This window comes from Antennarius striatus, chromosome 12 (genome assembly GCF_040054535.1).
Source record: "Antennarius striatus isolate MH-2024 chromosome 12, ASM4005453v1, whole genome shotgun sequence".
In the NCBI taxonomy this organism is placed as follows: Eukaryota; Metazoa; Chordata; class Actinopteri; order Lophiiformes; family Antennariidae; genus Antennarius; species Antennarius striatus.
This window is the reverse complement of record NC_090787.1, coordinates 1,543,974-1,564,316: the sequence shown is the minus strand read 5'-3', so window position 1 is coordinate 1,564,316 and position 20,343 is coordinate 1,543,974. Positions and strand designations below refer to the sequence as shown.

The 20,343-nt window shown below is 40.5% G+C and overlaps 1 protein-coding gene across 15 annotated transcripts in view; it reads left to right on the top strand.

Moving 5' to 3' along the window:
* The window catches only part of tns1b (tensin 1b), a 133,547-nt gene that overhangs the window by 88,966 nt on the left and 24,238 nt on the right, over positions 1–20,343 (top strand). For 13 of the 15 annotated variants that reach the window (XM_068328726.1, XM_068328732.1, XM_068328728.1 and 10 more), the window contains 11 exons: positions 2,510–2,681; positions 3,211–3,261; positions 3,341–3,463; positions 5,202–5,266; positions 6,245–6,328; positions 6,920–7,032; positions 7,116–7,176; positions 8,486–8,561; positions 11,020–11,149; positions 11,315–11,382; positions 11,845–11,965. In XM_068328726.1, the coding sequence (XP_068184827.1) occupies positions 2,510–2,681; positions 3,211–3,261; positions 3,341–3,463; positions 5,202–5,266; positions 6,245–6,328; positions 6,920–7,032; positions 7,116–7,176; positions 8,486–8,561; positions 11,020–11,149; positions 11,315–11,382; positions 11,845–11,965 (1,064 nt within the window). The remainder of the gene's footprint in view (positions 1–2,509; positions 2,682–3,210; positions 3,262–3,340; positions 3,464–5,201; positions 5,267–6,244; positions 6,329–6,919; positions 7,033–7,115; positions 7,177–8,485; positions 8,562–11,019; positions 11,150–11,314; positions 11,383–11,844; positions 11,966–20,343) is intronic. The other 2 variants (XM_068328724.1, XM_068328738.1) reach the window with 1 other exon arrangement.

Genomic DNA, 20,343 nt, shown 5'->3' with positions numbered 1-20,343 from the left:
TGTCCCCCGCCTCACGCCCTGAGACTGCCAGGATAGGCACTGGCTACCCCGCGACCTGCGTTAGCGGATTAAGCGGATTTGGAAAATGAATGAATGAATGAATATACGGATCAAGTTCTATATAAAACACTCCCATCAAAATGTGAGTGTTTTATATAGAAGAGACTCAAGTCCTGGTGGTTCATTTTTATTAAGAAATATCTGCTGAGATCTCTCGCAGCCTAATGTCTCAGGTTTCCTGATAAACATTCCCACCTCACAGCTGGTGCTGCACAAATGAGATCACTGCAGTGCTCAAATTGAGCGTGTGGAGATAATGCGTCATTTGTCAAAAACACCACATGTAGAAAAAGAGCAATCGCTCAATCTCCTCAAACTGATGAGAGGCGGGCTGGCAGTCGGCTGGTCAACACATGCTGGTAGATCCTGGAATGAGACCAAACCACTGGGCTATATTGGCCCAGACTGCACCCGCAGGCTAAATGCAGAGACTGGGAGGGAAATAAGAAGAGAATGAGATGGGAGATGGAGATGCAATGGAGGAGAGAGAGAGAAGAAGACAAGAGTGATGCTCAGGTTGGAGAACTGGTCAAAGCAAAACATGTTTTTTTCCCTAAAATTAAAGAAATTTCAGAATAAAATGTTTGGTGTGACGCATTATCAAAGACATATGTGACAGATCAGTTTCTCCTCTGTTGCTGCCGATGGATAATTTCCAGTAAGCAGATTCTGAGTGGGTCCAGATGTACAGTATAGAGCAGGTTGCAGTATTTACAGAGAACCTGGAGAGGCAGATCTTCTCTCCAGACATATGAGCAATTTCCTCTGGGGGTACTCACAGCTGACAAATATGGGAAATATGCCTCAGTCTGGACGCTGAGGGGCTGAACACCTCTCTTTTAACCTCTTCATCTCACAGTCTTACTCTTACTCCTTTCATATGAAGAGATCTGATTGAACCATTAAGAATAAAAATGTCTCATTAGATTTCTCAACAAGGCGAAAGCGGTCCATAGTGGTTCTCAGTTGAGAGCATACTCTTGGAAACATTCGTCCAATTCTTATCCTACAGCGGCTAAATAAAGATCTCTGCACGTACATAAGCAGATGTGGATTATCGTCTGGATCTGCACCTTGCTGCACACACACATTATTTCCTGAGGCATTAGAAAAAAATATACAAACATTGCTGAAAAATTCATATCCAGCACTGCAACAAGATTTTGTTCAGCCTTGTTCCACTGGTCCATACAGTTTTATATAAATTGGTTCAGTACGTTTTGAATGATTGGAGCTAAAAAATAAATTTAAAAAAAGCCAAGAAAGAAATCAAACTGTCTTAAAAGTTATTTATAATTAATAGCTAAGCAAACTTCTACCCAAAGTAAGACAAGGAAAGAACAGGAAATAAAAAAAGTAATTGATATAACTCACTTTAACCGGAGAGAGAAAAATACCCCCAGCAGTCTATGCCTATAGCAGCTTATCAGATGTTGATCCTAATTATTTGCTTTGCCAAAGACGAATGTATTAAGTCTACTCTTAAATATTATCTTTCAGCCTTAGGGACCGCATGTGCTGAGCCGTAAACCGCTGACTTTCTGATGAGTCTGATGAGAACTGTATGACTGCTTCAGCGCCTGAACCACAAACCAACCTGAAGTCCTGTTGTAACGCTGCATAAACATGTTGTATTGGATCCCAGTGAACAACACATTAAATCATAGGGAGGAATCATGCAGTAATCATTACCTCAGAGGAGGAGGATGTGTTTCTTTTATCCATTTGTTTGTTGATTGGTTTCTAAGCAGGATTATGCCATAACTACTGCAGGGATTCCCAAAAAAGTTAATGTCAGTGGCCTTTAAGTTTGACTTTGGGATAGTGTTTTGCTGGGGATATGGACAAAGTGTGGGAGGGATGGTGGAATGTTCCTTTTCCATTTTCTTTAACATTACTTTCATTTTAAAGTTAACACTTTTTCCAGTAAGTTTGTTAAAGGGATGGGACACAGATCAGGAGAATGAAATTTTAATGCAACAGCAAGTGAAGGATTTTGTAGACCAACTGCTCTCATTGGCCTGAAGGCATCCCTATTTTATGCATAACATTTTGTAGCGTGGGGACTGGAATAGAGCGACTGAACAGATGTGTTTTTTGTATTGTTTGTGCACTGCTGAGGGTTATTACATCTAGTCATTGTTACATTTCCACAAGAAAACATCTGGAAAATGATGTTTTATTGCGATGATTTGAAATAATCATACTTTATAAGAGACTCTGAGTAAGCTGCTAATATGAAAAACAGCTTTTTGTCCGAAAAGCCACTGCAGTCTTCACTAGGATAAATGCTTGAACTACAACACTGGTCAAATTATCGAACACAAGCACATAAAGTAGAAGTATGAATCAAATTACCTCTGGGTATTATTACCATTCTATGCTTTTGTTCAGTGCAAAATTGTTCAAATAAACCACACTGAGAGGTAGAAATCTGTTTGTCCAACAGGAGCGTGAGTCTGCTGCAGGCATTGGAGGAAAACTATGAGCTGGACCTGATCTACATCACTGAGAGGATCATCTCCGTCTCCTTCCCCAGCAGTGTGGAAGAGCAGAGCTACGCTGCAAACCTGCGGGAGGTTGCCTCCATGCTGCGTTCCAAACACGGCCACAACTATCTGGTACGGCTGATTCTAGCAAGAATGTAGAGATTACCTCTCTGATTAAATGAAGCAGAATGCGTTCAAGACCTGCTCAGATCAGCCGATCATCAGCTGATCCCTCAGTCAAAACTGCGCCTACTGTCTGTTTACTCTTCACTTTGTTGGGAATAAGGAGTAATAATCATTCAAATTGTCTGAAAGCTTTAGTTCACTTTTCCCAAATTGAAAACAGAGATAGAAGATTTTTTGTTCTAAAATTTGTAGTTGCTGCTAGCATATCCCTTTAGTTTGCGAAATCCCAACCCTCTCCCTCAAAGGTTGCCTTCTTTACGGGAAGGCGAGGGGTTTAAATAACAACAAAATTGATAATCTTTCTGTGTTCACACCTCACATGCATGGGAGGTCATTTGTATGACTGTTTTCCCAACAACATTGGGTTTCTACCACCATTTGCTCCTTGTCTGGACAGTTTCAGCCAACACCTTTGTTGCATTATTGTACATACAAAGGTGTTTAATCACGCTGTTTTTTCTTTTGTCTCAATAAGCTCTTCAACCTCAGTGGGAAACGTTATGACATCAACCAACTTAATCCGAAGGTAAATGTTGCACCTCTGCTGTCCTCTCATTTCATCTGGTCTCGTCTCAGTCTGACCAAAAGCCTTCCTCTTCTCCCAGGTGTTGGATTTTGGCTGGCCTGACCACCACGCTCCTGCCCTGGACAAAATATGTAGTATCTGCAAGGCCATGGACACCTGGTTGAGCGCAGACAGCCACAATGTTGTTGTCATCCACAATAAGGTGAGACTGAGTGAAGCCAGGATGCTTTGAGAATAGAACCAGGTCATCTGGACAGTAGAGGGCGCTCTCAGGCTCCTCTCTGGAGTCGGTGGCTGCAGATGTGTTTTGTGTCTGTAGGGATGTTTTTCTTCCTCCAGAGCTTTTGTAAGGGAGATGTTGTACCATTGTTGCTGGTTTAGCTTTGCTATCGCTGGACAAGGGTTCATAAAACACAAATTATGGGATCAGGCGTGTCATTCATGATAGATTCTTTACCCTTTTACTCTTAACAATACCATAAAAATTGAATCAACCACTCTTTTCCTGTCATTGCCTAAACTTAGTTGCAACACATAATACCCTTGTGGCAAACCGCTCTCATTTGGTTCCCAAGTTTGCCATAAAAAATACATCCGAATGAAACTACAAGACCCAAGTCCAGAATGCAATACCTAATCATTTTCATGTTAACCCCACAGTGTTTCAAATTGTATTTTGCTACTTAGGAATTAAACATTGGAACCCAAACCTCTGTTCCTCCTTCCAAGAAGTTCCCACAGGGAGGTTACAAACAAGTCGGCTGCCATGGCAACTGCTGTTATTTTTTTGCAAGTTGAGTAATGCTGGTGACGAGTGTGGGCTCGTGGTGGTCACTAAGGAAGCAGGCCGTGTTGGGTTTCATGTGAACAAGTTGTTTCCACAGGGTTGTTTAAGAGGCCGCGATATTTATGATGTGGAACACACTTATCCTCCGACCTGATGCTTGTTTTGAAGATAGATGGATGTAACATAAGACTGGTTTGTGTTGATATTAACATGCTTGAACTTAGCTCATTGAAGGCTAATGTCACATATATACTGAGATCCATATCATTATTGTAAGGTGGTCTTTCAAGTCCACTTAGTTGTGGTCAAATTTTCCTGTTAAATTTTCCTGTAAGATTTTCTTGTTTTTCAAATGGGCTGCGTGAAAACATGTAGAAGTTACTAAACTTGCGAAAAAGATGCAATAAAGATACTGGTCCTGTAGTCCATTCATGACAATGCAATAAAAATTGCAATTCCCTTCTTTAAATTTTGACTGCCAATCTCAGTACAGCTGTCTCATGGGAAAACCCAGAGCAGCCTGTTAACTAGAGAGGAAACTCAATTAATGGATATAATGAACATGAAACGGCCATAGAACTGGTCAGAATATATCATAATAGTGTTCTTACATGTTTATATCATGAGTCACCTTGTGGTCTTCATATTAGATGTTTAATGGTCAGTATTATACAATACAAGGAGTGATTGAGCCATCTGTTGATCAGCCAGTCTGACCACAGAGATTTCTCATGAAGCTGCTGGTTAATAATAAGAGCAAAGCATCTGATTTCAGGAGCAGTTGTGAAAGTAACACCATCAATGCTTACATATTTGGACTTTTTTTTTTTTAGCAGTGCTTATTATAAAGTTCTTGCAAATGCAAACTGCAGTGTATCATCCCGGCCTTGAATCTGCAGCACCTTTGTAAATGTCCTGCAGATTGGGGGGGTGGTTCAGAGCAGACCCCAGTGGTAATGTTTAATGTGACTTCTTGTCCAGACCAAATGCTACCAAAGGTACAGGTTTAAATGTTCCTGAGTGCTCTGAATGAGAATTGAAAGTTTTTTCGGGTGTATGAGCTGTTGGAGATGCTGGCAAGCTTTTTTTGACATGTTGATGTGACAGAATAATCAGACAAAATGATTGGTTGGGTTGCTTGTTGTCCTTTCAGGGCAACCGAGGAAGAACTGGCGTGGTGGTGGCGGCCTATATGCATTACAGCAACATATCTGCAAGGTAGGTGGATAAACCTACCCCATACATACACTAGGAGGATTCAGCAGCAGTATGTCCTGAGAAAATATGGACTAAGTCATACAAAGATACTCCTGTGGAAAGAGAACAGGGCGCAGCATCATTCACCATAATGGTGAAACCCACATCTGAGAATCAGACAGATGTGATGAACAGATGAACGATGAACATGAAGAAATGATGCCTTTGATGTAGTAATTATAAGCAGAACGCAATGATTCATCTGAACAAAGTCACCATATCATGAGACTCGGCGCCCACTGCTTTTTTTTTAATTCCCAAACATTGTGTTACAAAAACAAGGAGATGAAAATTGTTTAACAAGTCAGAAGAGCACATGACTCCCTGTTGTTGCTGAAGGAAACACTGATTTTCCAGTGCAAAACTAACACTTTCTTTTCCCTTTGAGAGTATTGGATTTCTCCATAATCCAATTACCTCATGAGATGATCTAAATCTGGCGTGAAGTGACTTGGAAAATGAAAGCAGAGGCCGAATTCCAGATCTAGAAGAGACGTTACCCTTGGTTTTATTGTGATGGGGGAAATGGAGAATCTGTCATGTAAATACTGAAGCCTAAAGTATCTTAAGATATGTGCTGTCCACACTCCTCATGTTATATAACATAATCACAGTTATAGACATCAATTCCATTTTATATTTTTTCCTGATCATTTTCCAGTTTATTTTACCAGCTTCATCTAAATGATCCTATTCTGTCATTTGTATTTGAGTCACCTTTTCGGTACTGAAAATGATGAAAATCACATCCCATTATTTCAAATGTCAAACCTACTCTGACAAAACATAATGTTTTTGAGTTTCTTTCTTCTTTAAACGTTGAACAATAAAGCTGCCGTCGTGGCATTTAGTGGTAACAAGACATCTGCTTGGGAAAAAAATGAAGCCCTTGTTTTGCCCTCCTCATGTGAAAAACCAAACTGTCATGTTGGTTTGCAGCGCTGACCAGGCTCTGGACAGGTTTGCCATGAAGCGCTTCTATGAGGACAAAGTACTTCCTGTGGGCCAGCCATCGCAGAAAAGGTCAGCCTTCTCTCTCCAACTTGTTTACAGCATCAGTTTGACTCAGAAGTGAACCGTTCCACAAGAAATCCTTGTTGCTCTTTGAGCTAAAAAAAAACCCCAGAACTGATTTAATGATTTCATTATTCATTCCCATCTCCTCTGGCTGCTCCCTACCAACTCCTAAGGTAAAATATGTGACGCTTCAGCTGCTAAATGATTCACTTTGTTCACCAGCCAGTTGCTAGCAGTTTTACTGAAAGCAGCTGGAGCTTTAGTGATGGGGGTGAAGTCAGTGGACCGGAACAACAAAACAATGATTCAAAAGAGGCTAAAAGGCTTTAGTCTTTTTTTCTTCTTTCTTTCTTTCTTTCTTTTTTTAAAATTTTTTATTACAAGTTACTATTTGACTCACTGTTAATGCAGAAAATATTGGGTTGTGTAGCTTTAAAGTCTTAAAGCTACACAACCCAATATTTCTTTAAAGTATTGAAGTCATTATGTAGTCACCATCACATCACTACAAAGTCAAGTGATGCTTCTTAATCCACTGAAGAAGATGATGATATGTGTTGTTCACATCATCCTCTTCTCCATCTTCATCTTCACCAGATACGTGGAGTACTTCAGTGGCCTGCTCTCTGGTAACATCAAGATCAACAACAAACCCCTGTTCCTTCACCATGTCATCATGCACGGTATCCCCAACTTTGAGTCAAAGGGAGGTCAGTGTTATGCACACACTTGTAGGTTCTCGCATCGACATTTTCCCACATTATTGACAACTTTCTGAATTCTTACTTTCTAGGTTGTCGTCCTTTTCTCAAAATCTATCAGGCCATGCAGCCTGTGTACACATCTGGGATCTAGTAAGTCTTAAAACATACTCATACTCGAATACTTTTACAAGATTCCAGGGATAGCTCTCTCCTAATGGCTCAATCATAAAACCCCTAATTTTCCTTTATAGCCTTTTCCCCTAACTCCCCTGCTCTCATACACATACATCATCCGCCTCGCCAGTTTACACTCTCTACTTGCCTCAAATCATTGTATTTAGCTAGCCTCCCCAGCTGCAGGCTCGCGTTTCCATACTTTAGATCCCGCAATCACTTTCGCTATTATTTGTGACCAGAGAGCCAATGAAACAGGCGGACAGGCATCTGTGCAGATGCCTGCAGGGTTTTCTTGCAAGAGGACCTCGCTGGTTCCCAGGGCCAGACAGGAAATAATGGATTCTATGCTTTGCTGCTGTTGTTTTGGGGAGAAGGAAGATTACAGAGGAGGAAGGTGGTGGGGGGGGGGGGGGGTACTGCCTTCAGATGGGTGAGGCAGGTATACAGGCTAAAGTTGTGCTACATGCACAGATGGGATGTGCATGTGCATGTAGGAACACAGATTATTGCTCTTCAATTCTGTTGTCATGCAGATACATGGGATGATGTTGGCAGCAAATTGAGTATGGATTCTTATTTAACATAATTGCAACTTGACTCAGTTTAATGACTTAACCTCAGTGTTAAGAGTAGAAAGAAACTAATATCGCTGACTTTGTTTGTGCTCCGGCAATGAAGGAAAAAAGTTAAATCCTACAGTAATTTCAATTCCTTAAGAAATCTTCTAGTTTTCTGCAATTTCCCTTAATATGCCAAAAAAAAAAGCAAAACAATTGGCGTAGGTTAGTTCTGTTGTTTGTCTCCACCAACAATGTAAGAAATTAGAAGTGCTAACTTACCTCTACCAAAGGACCCTTACCTGGATCCCCCCCAGAATCAAGTTTATCCGGATTTATCTCCGGATTTTCCCAATTTTTACCGCCACCTTTTAGTTTTTCTCACAATAGCGTCATGCTATAAACACACCAGTAGCGTACATATTAACTGCAAGCACACAGCAACCAGTAAGTGTGAAACAATAATCCTTCTCCTGCCACCCCTGACTTCCTCTCACATGATTCTTATTCACACTCCACACCCTTCCATCCAGAACCGTGTAGACACTAATCCCCAAAATAAGCCCAGCACTGATCTGCGGTTCAGCCCTTTCGTGACCAGTGTTGAGCAAATAAGTCATTGTTGGTAGACCATGTATGTCATGGTTATGTGCAGAAAAGATGAGCTCAAATGGACTGAGCTATTCCCACAGCACTGATGATGGAAATTAATTGTCTTTTCTCAGTAACGTCCAGGGTGACAGCCAGACCAGCATCTGCATCACCATTGAACCCGGTCTTCTCCTGAAAGGTGACATCCTGGTAAGAAACAAAAAAATGTTTGTGTGTGTGTGAAGGCAACACCAGACAAAACTTGTATTCAGATTACCTTTTCCAAAGTAATTTGTCTGCCAGAGTCGAAAGAGAAATAAATAGTGTTAAATGATCACTGGGCACCAATAAGAACAGCTGCAGCTGCAGAGGATGCTCAGATTTTTTTTCTTGTTTATTAGTAATGAGGGAATCCTGTTGGCTTTTTCGGTCTACAATGTGTGTGTACTTAATGTGTGCACTGTGGCATTTTATAGCATTCAATCACAAAAGAAAGAGACCTATAAAATCTTGGGGGAAGACTGTTGGATGGGGTCCCGTACCTCACTTTACAGGCCCTCATTAGCACACAATATGTTTACTGGAAACTATGACGTAAAAATGGCCGTGCACTTCCTTTCCAGCAGCGGTTGGGAAGCACGCTGGTTAAGCGAGACATCGGATGGATATCGTTAAATTCTAATGAGACTTTTTTTTTTTTTGATGACGCAATCATTCTTGTCCCGTTTGAAGGAGGATCCACATGGCCGTACTTCTGTCTTACTGTTCTTCAGTTCAAGCAGATGAGCAGCACATGTTTCTGTCTTTGCTGTCAGTCGGACTGTAGTGTTGTCCATCAGGTGTCCTCAGGGCTCAAGCTGTCTGTGTGGACTGTTTCAAACAAGCACTTAAAGTAAGGAGCTCTATTTTGGCCCCCCAGTGCTGAGCTCATATCTCATTCTTTATTTAAGACAGACTAATGGATTCTACATCATCGTCTCAGCCGTGGTGCTGATACACATCAGTGGAGCAGCATTACAAGTACGACTGCCTCTCACTACTGCAGTGTAATTGCAGTGTGGACAACATAATTGCTAAAAAAAATGATGAATTTCTGAATGGTTGGATGAGGAAAAAAGATGGAAGGAAGTGATTTTGATTCTGTTGGTTTTGGCTGTTTTCAGCTGTCGGCCTACATTTATTGGTTTGAATTACTGTTGTTTGAAAATCAGTACTGTTCGTTCCCTTCCTCTGGAGAAAAGAGAGCAGTATCTTAGCAGGGACAACACAATAGTTTTTAGTCTCCTGTTCAATTAACACAAATGTTTATACGGGTTCCTGAAACTTTGTGCCACACAAGAACAGATTTGTCACCGTCTCAAGTTCCTTGTAGATACTGTGAATTTTTTTTTGAGTCACCAACTGAAAGCATTGTACTGATGGATGGTTTCACTAGTAAACCTACCACAAGACTCCAATCATTACTTAAAATACTTTAAAATAATTTTTAAAAAATTTGAAATTTATTATGTCATTTTAGTGTATTTCTTGCCATCAACAGGTGCTGCGCTTCAACGCATCTGAATCATTATCACATTTGTTCAGATCAATTTTTTTTTTTTTACAGCACAGCCACGAGCGCTGGCATTTCATCAAATTGTGGTTTTTCCCCATGAAAGACGATGTTTTTGCAATTAATTCAAATCAGCACTGACCAATGACAGCCTCAGATTTGACTCCTGGTCTCACGTTCTGATTTGGCTCACAGTCAACGCGCCACCTGTTGGCAGAAGTAAGCTGTGATGTGTCCTGATCATGTGATTTACATGTGCATATGTTACGTGATATTCTGTCACGTAACATGTAATTAGAACAGCATTGTCCAGGGCTCATAGTGAGTCTGCTGCTGATGCATAACGGAAGTACAGAAACAAAGATCTGCTTTGTTTATAACTTGTATTAAAAAAAATAAAACCTTAGAAATGGTTTTGATATTATTGTAACAGGAGAATGTTTCTCTGTTTTTATTATTTTTTTATAGCCACTATTTGTGAGCTGACCAGGTTGAGAGTAAATATCCTCTGCAGTACCTGTAAATGTGAGATCCTTGTAAAAAGCTAACAGGTCCGGGCAACCCATCAGGACCCAGCAGGAGGGAGAGAAAAAGATTTTCCGGTTTGTGGTTTTAGTGTTGCTCTGCAAGCTGTTTGCTCTGGGAGAAACAGTTTGGATAGTCGATGTTAGTGAAGAAGCTATACCTCACCGGAGATGTTGAATGGTGTCTAGATGAAGATCTGGCATAAGATCATGTTGGAATGTTTCATAAAAATTGTTTTTTTAGGCTTATGGTTAGAGTTCAGCGATGAGCTTGCTTCATTTTTTCATCTGTTTGGAGAGCAACACAAAAAAAACGGTGGAACTCTGATTCCAAAAAACAGGATTTAGGGATTTCAGCATCTCCTTCCGAACATTTCTTTTACTCTATTTGTCTTATTACCTTGAAATTCCAGTCACTCAGTTGTACATTCCTGTGTATTTTACTTTTAATTAGCCTTTTGTTATTTTCCATAATATCAAAAAGGGTCTTGTTCAGGAGAAAATGAAAATGTGATTCATCTGTTTCTCGATACGTCCTAACTTGGACAAGACGTAACCTTTAGTTGAAAGTGTTCCGACTCTTTTGCCCCAGCTCAAGTGCTACCACAAGCGCTACCACAGCCCCTGTCGGGATGTGATATTCCGGGTGCAGTTCCACACCTGTGCTGTTCATGACCTGGGAATCGTCTTTGGGAAAGACGAACTCGATGAGACATTCAAGGGTAAGACAAAAGATAAATAAATCTGAACTTCTGTGTTGCACTATGGTATTCAATATTTTTTGGCCTATTTACCTGTTTAATGATATCTTGATGGTTGATTAAGGACATTTTAACAATTAATAAAGACCCTGACTCCCTGATTCCCGTGTTTTTCCCTCTGTGCAGATGACAGGTTCCCAGAGTATGGCAAAGTGGAATTTATTTTCTCTTTTGGACCAGAGAAAATTCATGGTAAGAATCAATGCGTTCATGTTATTGGTTCACTAGAGCTGCTTCCGCATATTTAACCCTCATAACTAATGTTATTATGTAGTAAGGAAGCAAAGAAGTTGATGTTTGGGGACAAAGAGGGAGATGTGGGGTTCCCAAAAAACCCTCAAATCAAATGAAGGAAATATAATTTTTAGATGACTATAATTTAATTTAATAGATTCTCAGATGTGTTCCCTCATCTGAGACTCTATTTCATCCAAAGTGAATATCATCAAAAATATAATGAAAGTACAACATTGTTAATATCAGTTTTTAATCTGCTCCTCTGGAGCAGGTCAGCTGTTGCTGTAAGTTAATACTTTGAAGCTTCAACACGCATCACTGACCCGTTCGTTTAGCTTTGAAGCTCATCCTCTTGTCTTCTGCTCATGTCTGATTCAAAGACATTCACGTTTTCTGCTCTGTTTCTTGGTACTCCTGGTCAAGGTGTGGACCACCTGGAAAACGGGCCGAGCGTGTCTGTGGACTACAACACCCAAGAATCTCTCATCCGCTGGGACTCATACGAAAACTTCAACCAGAGTTGTGAGGACAGCCCAGATGGTGAGAACCAGCAGAATCACATGATTGAACTTGTGTTTATCAAAACTTTTTTTTTTTTGCTCTCATGTAGAGAGAATGTCTTTTAGGCACTCAGATCAGGATCAGCTAATTTCCCTTTTGTCGCTCCATTAGTCTACTTCAGTTAAAAAAGGGATGTCAAACCTAATACTGGCCAAGATTGAGCCTCACTGATTCATAAATTCAACAGCAATTCCACATTTTTAGAAAATGTGAATTAGAGTTCAGTGTTTTGTATCTATAACAATGCATAGGATTGATATGATCAGGAATGAGTACATCAGAGGGACAGCACACGTTAGAGGTTCTGGAGATAAAGTCAGAGAGGCCAGACTGTGATGGTTTGGACATGTCCAGAGGAGAGATAGTGAATATATTGGTAGAAGGATTCTGAGTTCTGAACTGCCAGGCAGGAGGCCTAGAGGAAGACCAAAGAGGAGGTTTATGGATGTAGTGAAAGAGGACATGAAGGTAGTTGGTGTGAGAGAAGAGGATGAGAAGACAGGGTTAGATGGAGGACACTGGTTCGCTGTGGAGACCCCTGAAGGGAAAAGCCCAAAGGAGAAGAAGAAGAAGAGTTTTGTATCTATAACAACAACAAAAAAATCATTTGTGGATATTACATCAGAATGTTACTGTCCTCACCAACGTATGGAGCTAATTTCCACCCCAAATTAAACAAACAAGCAAAACATGTTTTACAAATTCCCTATAATTCTCTGAGAAACACAATGTCCATACAAATGTAAAACACCATAAACACGCATTTCATTCAAAAAAAAATACAAGTAGAAATACAGTAGAAATACCATTGTGGTCATACTTTAAATACTTTAAATGTGCCACGTTTTTTGGACCTCCTGAACAGCATCCCAACAGAGAGACTACACCACAGGTCACATGATCATTTGGGTTTAAATTGCATCTGAAGGTTGTCATTTAAGAGATTTGTTATGAGTGTTGAATATGTTTTGCATTTGTGAAGCTGAATTCATGAGCTTGTTGGGGGTGTTTTGCATTTGCAGCACACTGTGTTTGTTAGTGAGCGGTGGGGAATCGGTACAACATGCATGCGTTTAGTTAGATCAGGAAATTACCTCCATACAAGCACAATCTCAGTATTGCTCCCATTTGGTTTAAATTGGCGGTTTCGTGAAAAGTTAAACATAATTGATAAATGTTATTATTTATTGATGGGAATGGGCTTCAGAAGATTCATGGAAGTGGATTTTTTTTTTGACCGTGTTGCATTAATTACACTCAAACTTTTACTTTGGCAAGTGTTTGGAGCTTCAACTCTGGAAGGATATTGTGACTGAGGGCCATCTGTCCTCAGCACCAATGAAATCCCGTCTATAATTGTAGTGGTGGTGGCGGCTGATGACTCTGCTGAAGTTATGAGGTTGAGAAGACGGATTGGTGGTATGAATGAATCAGACATGCAGAGCAAGCCTTGTTCACAAAGACAGCAGCAAACGCGATTTAGACAACAGTGATGCTTTACTCTGGATGGGATCAGCTGATGGGAGCTGATGAATGGATGACAGCAGGAAATGAAGACTTCACCTGAGAGGCGTGAATAAAAGGATGATTTGAGACATAACGCAAGTGTGTTAAGTAACATCATCCTTCCTGGTTGTGTGACTCATTGACGGTCAGGGACTCGTTTTTCATTAACAGACCTCACAAACATCCCCCAGGAGCTTCTCCTCTCTGTCTGGTCTCAGCGGAAAGGTCACTTAAAATGAATCCTATGTAAACTGTACTACTGTGAAAATCCATTTCTGTGTGGCTGAGAGGAGGTTGGTATTCTTTTCTTTCCCACTCTCTCGCTCACGCACACACAGAGACACATGTTTGGCACCGGAAACCCAGCAGACCCTCGGAACAAGGCCGCCGTTGTTTTGCTGTCTGACACGACTGAGTTCTAATGGGGTCTAAAGACTTCTCCACACTTCGGGTTCTTTAAAACTCCCACGCGAAAGGGTCAAACTGAAGTCACATCTGAGTTCAAACTGCCGCCAGAATGATCTCGGAGATAAATCACGTGGTAGCAGTTGTGTAGAAGTGTGTAAACAATTAAAGGGACAGTTCACGCAAATGGAAATTTGGGTGTAGTTTCTGAATCCATGAAAAATTGCTTCATGGCAACTGAAGATGGAAACCTGTTATAAGAAATAAATAAATAAATAAATAAATAAATAAATAAATTACGTGACCCAAACAATTCATATGACTTAATCCGTGATTCAAAGTTAATCAGAAATTTTTTTTAACACTTTTGAAACAGAAAACTGTGATGAAAGTTTTCAAAATTGACATTTTTTGCTTTTTTTTTTTTTTAAATCTGGTTCCCCTTTTCTTCTTGGTGTCAGTGCATAATCTGGAATTTCTGTCTTTGGAGACAAAATTGCTTTGGAGATATAAAAAGTCAATCATGATGTGAAAGTAAGGACAGACACCGATATGGTTCAACTGGTTTATGGTGAAATTATGACCACAGAGAAGCCAGGGGCCCGATGGGACGGAGACACAGCGTGAGACATTCCTGGGGTCAGCCACAGGCATGGACAGGGCCTTCCTGTTGAGGCAGCGGTGGTCACTCTGTGACCAAAGTGGTTCTTCCCACCCAAAAAAGGAAGCGACGCTCTGCCGAGTGATAGCAGTGAGCCTGTTGTCGAGCCTCAGTGTGACCGTCGGGGTTCTCTGTTTGTTGTTTAGTGTCTGGAAAAGCTTTCCCCTTCATCTGTTATTTTGGTATAGATGTGTTAGTGGTATTAAACCAGTAAAGGTGACAGTCCATCATTCTAGCTGATGTAGTTCTTGTGCAGAATCTATGGAAATATTTACTTGTTCTCTGTCGGTGTGCTAAATTTGTACCGAATACAACAACCTACATGACCTCCCCACTGGAATCCAGTGTTTACACGTTATAGTCGAAAGTAGTTTTGACAGCATACGTTACTGTCATTCGAATAAAAATCTAATTATTTCATTTATTTGAGTCAGTTTTAACCCATTTCTTCATGATGCACATTATGCAATAATATTGGTAAGCTAAATCAGGAAAAGTGTAGCGTATTAAATATGTTTGTACATGGAAACGCAAAGTCTTGTTTAAACACGGTGTCGTTAAAGTAGTCAAATGACCATTGTTATAGACTTAAAAAGTAAAACCATAAAGGGAAATAATGGATTGCTGTTTCTGATAAATTTTTTTCTGCTTTTTCAATCTAGCTTCATGCTTAAAACTCGATTTTAAAAAGTGAAGTAACTGGTTAATTGACAAGCTATGTTTTAAATGTGCGAGCCACATGTAATATTCTTATTAACGGTGGTGAATATTTCCCAAAATGAGTTAGAATTTTGAGGGAGCTTGAACTTTAAAGACAATTATAAAATGATAAACTGACTTATTGAATGTCCTCCATCCCCCCTGAATGTGTTTTATTGGCCTCCCAGACAGCCAAAGGTCATAGGTTACTTGGCTACCCTCTATCAAAGTGTCTGCCACACACTCAGCAGCAGCTTGAAATAGGCCTCGCTAAAATAGAATAGATGTAAGTCTCTTCTTATTCTCTCTTAGTAGAGGTGAACACACACACACACACACACACACACACACACACACACACACACACACACATTGATAACTTTAGACGTGAACACAAATACCAGATGAGCTACTTTAGCTGCTTTACTCTGAAGAGTTCTTGACTTCAAATGTGGTTCTAAGCAGCCCCTTTTGTCCTACAATCTGTACTGAGCTTTACAAAATGCACTAACAATGTCCTAGCTTGCAAATAACTTTTTAAAAAAACAGTTAAAAATAGTTTCCTTGCACAGACACACGAGGGAAAGTGTTTCCAAGAAACTGGAGCACTTAGTCCGTCAGTTGGCCACACACTTGTTTGTGCTGAAAAGGCAATTAGCTCCTGTGATGGAGTGCCTTTTAAAGCTGAGAGGGAAAACAGGATAGGATGTATTATATCTCCAGAGTTAGTTAAAAACAAGAAAAAACGGTATTGTTTGTCCTGGTTTTGTCTCGATTGCAGCTGCATTTCATGTTTTTATGCCTTTCTTGCTTATCAAGGCCTCACTTAAAGCTTTAAATTATAGGGCCTGTGTTTTGTTGGGTTCAGCATTGAGTAAGTGCTGTCTGTGTGGTTGTTGGTTTCCAAAGATTGATGTCGACTTTCATTGTGTTTACTCTGTAAAATCAGCATCAGCTGCTGTGGGTGAGTTTCACCATAGGGATTTTTGTCATGCCTGCACCTTGCATAAACACGAAAAGAAAATATGCAATGCATCCCAGTTCTACAATTCATGCACCAGAAGTCACCATAACTCTTACATAGATAACAAAAGTAGTTCTTAGAGAATCTCTGGCAAAACGTAGTTCTCAAGTGGGCGGGAACTCACGACCATCTAATTTGTAACACCAGTCTTATCAATTGTCTCAATCAAACAAATTCAAACAAATGGAGATACATCAAAAATCATTTTGATGTACCTGGAACACTGATAAATCTGATAAAAGGAAAGAAAAGGAAGCATTAAGACACTGCAGAGCACAAAAAACAACAACAAAAAACCAGATGAATGACTTGGATTGTAATTTTTTTTATAAGTTACTTAATGTTTCTACCAATATTTAGATGGAACTGAAGCTTAAAAGGTACATAGAATGCTAAAATATACTACAACAACAGAAAGCTCTGAGATGGTTGCATGTCTCAAAGCCTGTTTCTGGTCCAGAAGTCTAAAAATGCATGAGATGGTTGATAATACAACAATGGGTCGGCAGCAACAGTCTCCTGTTATCATTTAACTCTCTTGTATAATTATTCCTTTTTCATAATTTGATTTACACCTGTCCTCAAATTTAAAGGTTAGTGTGAAGAAAAGCTCACCAGTCACAGTCTTACTTTGACTGCAACCCCGGGCATGATGGTGAATGATGATTCAGATTTCTGGATTTCACAAAGAAATACTTTTGCCAGACAATCACAACTTTTCATAAAGTTACCCTGTTGGTCACCCATCACACCATACTGACATACAGGTCTCTTCATCCAATGCTCAGTCAATGAGGTATGAATTGTTTCCTCCCCCTCAGGTGGGCGGATGAATGGACAGAAAGGTTTCAGACTGATATGCATACATAAATATCTGCTGAATTGTGCAGGTCTGTCATAAAAACCACATGAATGTAATTTGTTGGTGGGAGTATGAATATCACTGAATTAGCAGTTAATGTGATATTTCAAACAGAATCACCTCATGGAGACGTTTATTCTTTAATTTTCCCATTAGTAAAATGTGTAATTGTTATTTATCACACTCCTCCTTGCTCTGAGATGTCGGAGGAGTTAAAGTCTGACTCTTCCACTTGACTGTGAAGCTCCTTTGTGCCCAAATACACAGGATGAGGAATGTCAGAGAATGTCAGCGTGGGTTTGTGCACGCGGCTGCTCGGAAACAGTTTCAAAGACATAGATATGGACAGATATACTTTATTGATCCCAAACTGGTAAATTGGTATAGATGATAGATGTTTGTCCAGCATGTCTCGCCGTAGATGAGCTCAGACATTAACCTCTGCTCTTTGTGTTGTCAGCTGACTATCACAAATATGAGTAGCATGCTCAGTCCTGTAGATATGGGAGCCTGCAGAGGACAAGAAACTTGATTTTTCACTTTATCTAAAAATACACTTATTCGCTTACTGACATCAGGTTGTGTGTTACCCAAACACTTGGCCACATTGTGCTTAATCTTTTCCATCCACACTCACGCGGTGGAGTTAACTTCTGGAAAAAAACATCGAGGCGCATTGCGTGTGTGTGTGTGTGTGTGTGTGTGTGTGTGTGTGTGTGTGTGTGTGTGTGTGTGTGTGTGTGTGTGTGTGTGTGTGTGTGTGTGTGTGTGTGTGTGTGTGTGACAATTTTAGTGGCTCGGCTCATTTACTTATTACATTATACCTCTATTTTTGCAGTTTGGATATCAGTCTTATCAGTTGTAGCTGATTGCTGTAGTCTTGGAGCAGATGTTGAATAAGCCCTAAGCCAGTTTAACCCCCCCCCCCCGCCAACAAAAAAAATACAAATGGATAACAACCTGTGAAATTATTACCCAAACAGCTATTACAGTTTGCTGGCTTGCTTCCGGGTTCAACTGTGGTCAACAGTGGGTAGCAGTGTGTGAGTGGTCTCAGATCTCAACAGTCTTCTATGGTAGGCATGGAAATTTAAGTACCATAATGTGTGTGTGTGTGTGTGTATGTGTGTGTGACAAATACGCTGTGGGGGGTTGATGCAACATCTTTGATCGTTAAACAGTAGCCAAGGACATCTGTGTCGCTGTCCCCTGAAGTTATTCAACACGGTGGCGTTGGCCATGACGGCCCTGCTGGCCCCGTTGTACATTCCTGAAGCAAGAGACTGAAACGAGTCAAATTAAAGTCTGTGTTTGGTTCAGATGCAGGTGGGGTCTGGGGAGGGATGTTTTATTTAGAAAATCATGGTGAAGATGGATGTTGATGTCATGAATGATGTCACTGCCGAGACTGTTCTGTCCCAGCTTATGACTGAGATTCATGTGGTCAGTCTAAAGTAGTCCAGAACCAGGTGTGGTAAATCACCTCAAACAGTGACATACAGACATTACTAATTCAGAATTATATAGATTTTATAGATATTCCTAACTTTGCATATTACTGTTTCCAATACTGATTTATTCTTATTTATGTAAATGCTACATAACTCTTGTGGATTTCCACAAATGATGTTTGAAGGAAGAGGCATGGACTTGGGTTGAAAGTTTCAAAACGTTTTTTGTGGAGCCAAATGGATTTGCGGAGCAAGGACCTTGAATTTCAAGATTGCAAAGGTTGGGTGAAGCATGGAGAAGCTCTTTGGATTTTAATGCAGCCCTTGATAGATGAGTGGATAATGATGTGACCTAATTGAAGCCTAGACGTCATCAGTGGCAGTGATGTTGCTCCAGGAAGATGCAGAGGGGAACTGTCTGGTCATTTGTGTTGGCAACAGGCTTCCATATCAATCCCCCAGTCTGGTGGGCTGTTGGGAGGATTAACTTGCTTTGACTCCAAACTTCACTTTGCTCCCATTTCATAACAAGAGACAGAAAAGTAAATACAGTCTTGGAAGGACTGCAGTGGACACAGACTGAGAACAAGAGCCTTGTGTGGTGGTGTGTTCCCATTTGGACCCTGGTTCTGGGGGCGGAGGAACATGAGTTTCCTCTAATTAGAACCCCCTGACTGTAGAGGCAAGGCTTCATGCGCTGCTATGAATACAGTCGCATCATCTCAAAGAAAGTTTATTAAAACTTTAGACATAACAGATCATAGCTGTTAACCTGTTGTGTTCATGTGAAGTTTCTTCACAGGAAAAAGTCTGATGAGACATTTGTAGTTATCTGCTGTGCAATCTCTGTGAATGAATTAGTGTTCTCTTATCTCCAGCGTTACTCCAGCTGTTGGCCAGACATTCCCTCTCACCCTTTCTTTTTGTCCCGCCATCTATACACAGCTAAAAACGACAGGGCAGAGCCAGGGTGTAATTAATCATGTCCGGTTTCCACAAGCTCTTCTCACATACCAACTTTTCTTCTGTCTTATTTTCCACTGTAGGATAAAGGATAATGCTTAGAAACACTTAATGTGGGTCAACAATAAATGTACATTGACTTTTATGCTTTCCAGGTGATAGCCAGACATTCCTACTGTCTTTCAGGTGACTGATGGCTAATTGTGCTTACCTTTCCATTGGCACCAGCAACTGGTCTCCTTGACTCTCTCCCTGTCTGTGCTTTTGCTTAGTGGAGTCTATTTAAAGCGAAGGCAGGAGTAGACAAAGATCAAGACAAGTGCTTTCTTTCCTAGGCACCTCTGTCCTGTTATGGGTGTGTTATTGGCATGCAGTATAGCTTGCGTATGGGTCACTTAACTTACTAAATAGACCCCTCCTGAGCCAATGGGTGGATGGACACGGGAGGTGAACTTTACAAGGGAAAAAGTTTTCAGCATGAACTCCAACTCATTCATCAGGCTCCATCGGGAACACCGGCCTCTCCACCCCTGTTATTATGTTTCTTGTTAAAGGGAGTTCTGTTCACGTATCAGCCATTCCTGCTCATCATCACAACGCTGTGCTCTTTACTTCTCGAGAAGCTCAATGCCAATAGCATCAAGATGCACAAATTAATCGTTTATCCTAATTGTGTTCCGTCATCACTTAAATTAGAAGTGTAGATGGTGTCGTAGTGACAGAGTCAGGTTATTTGTTCAATAAAAACTCAAAGAATATGAGGGTTCACAGCCTTTCCCTTGTTCT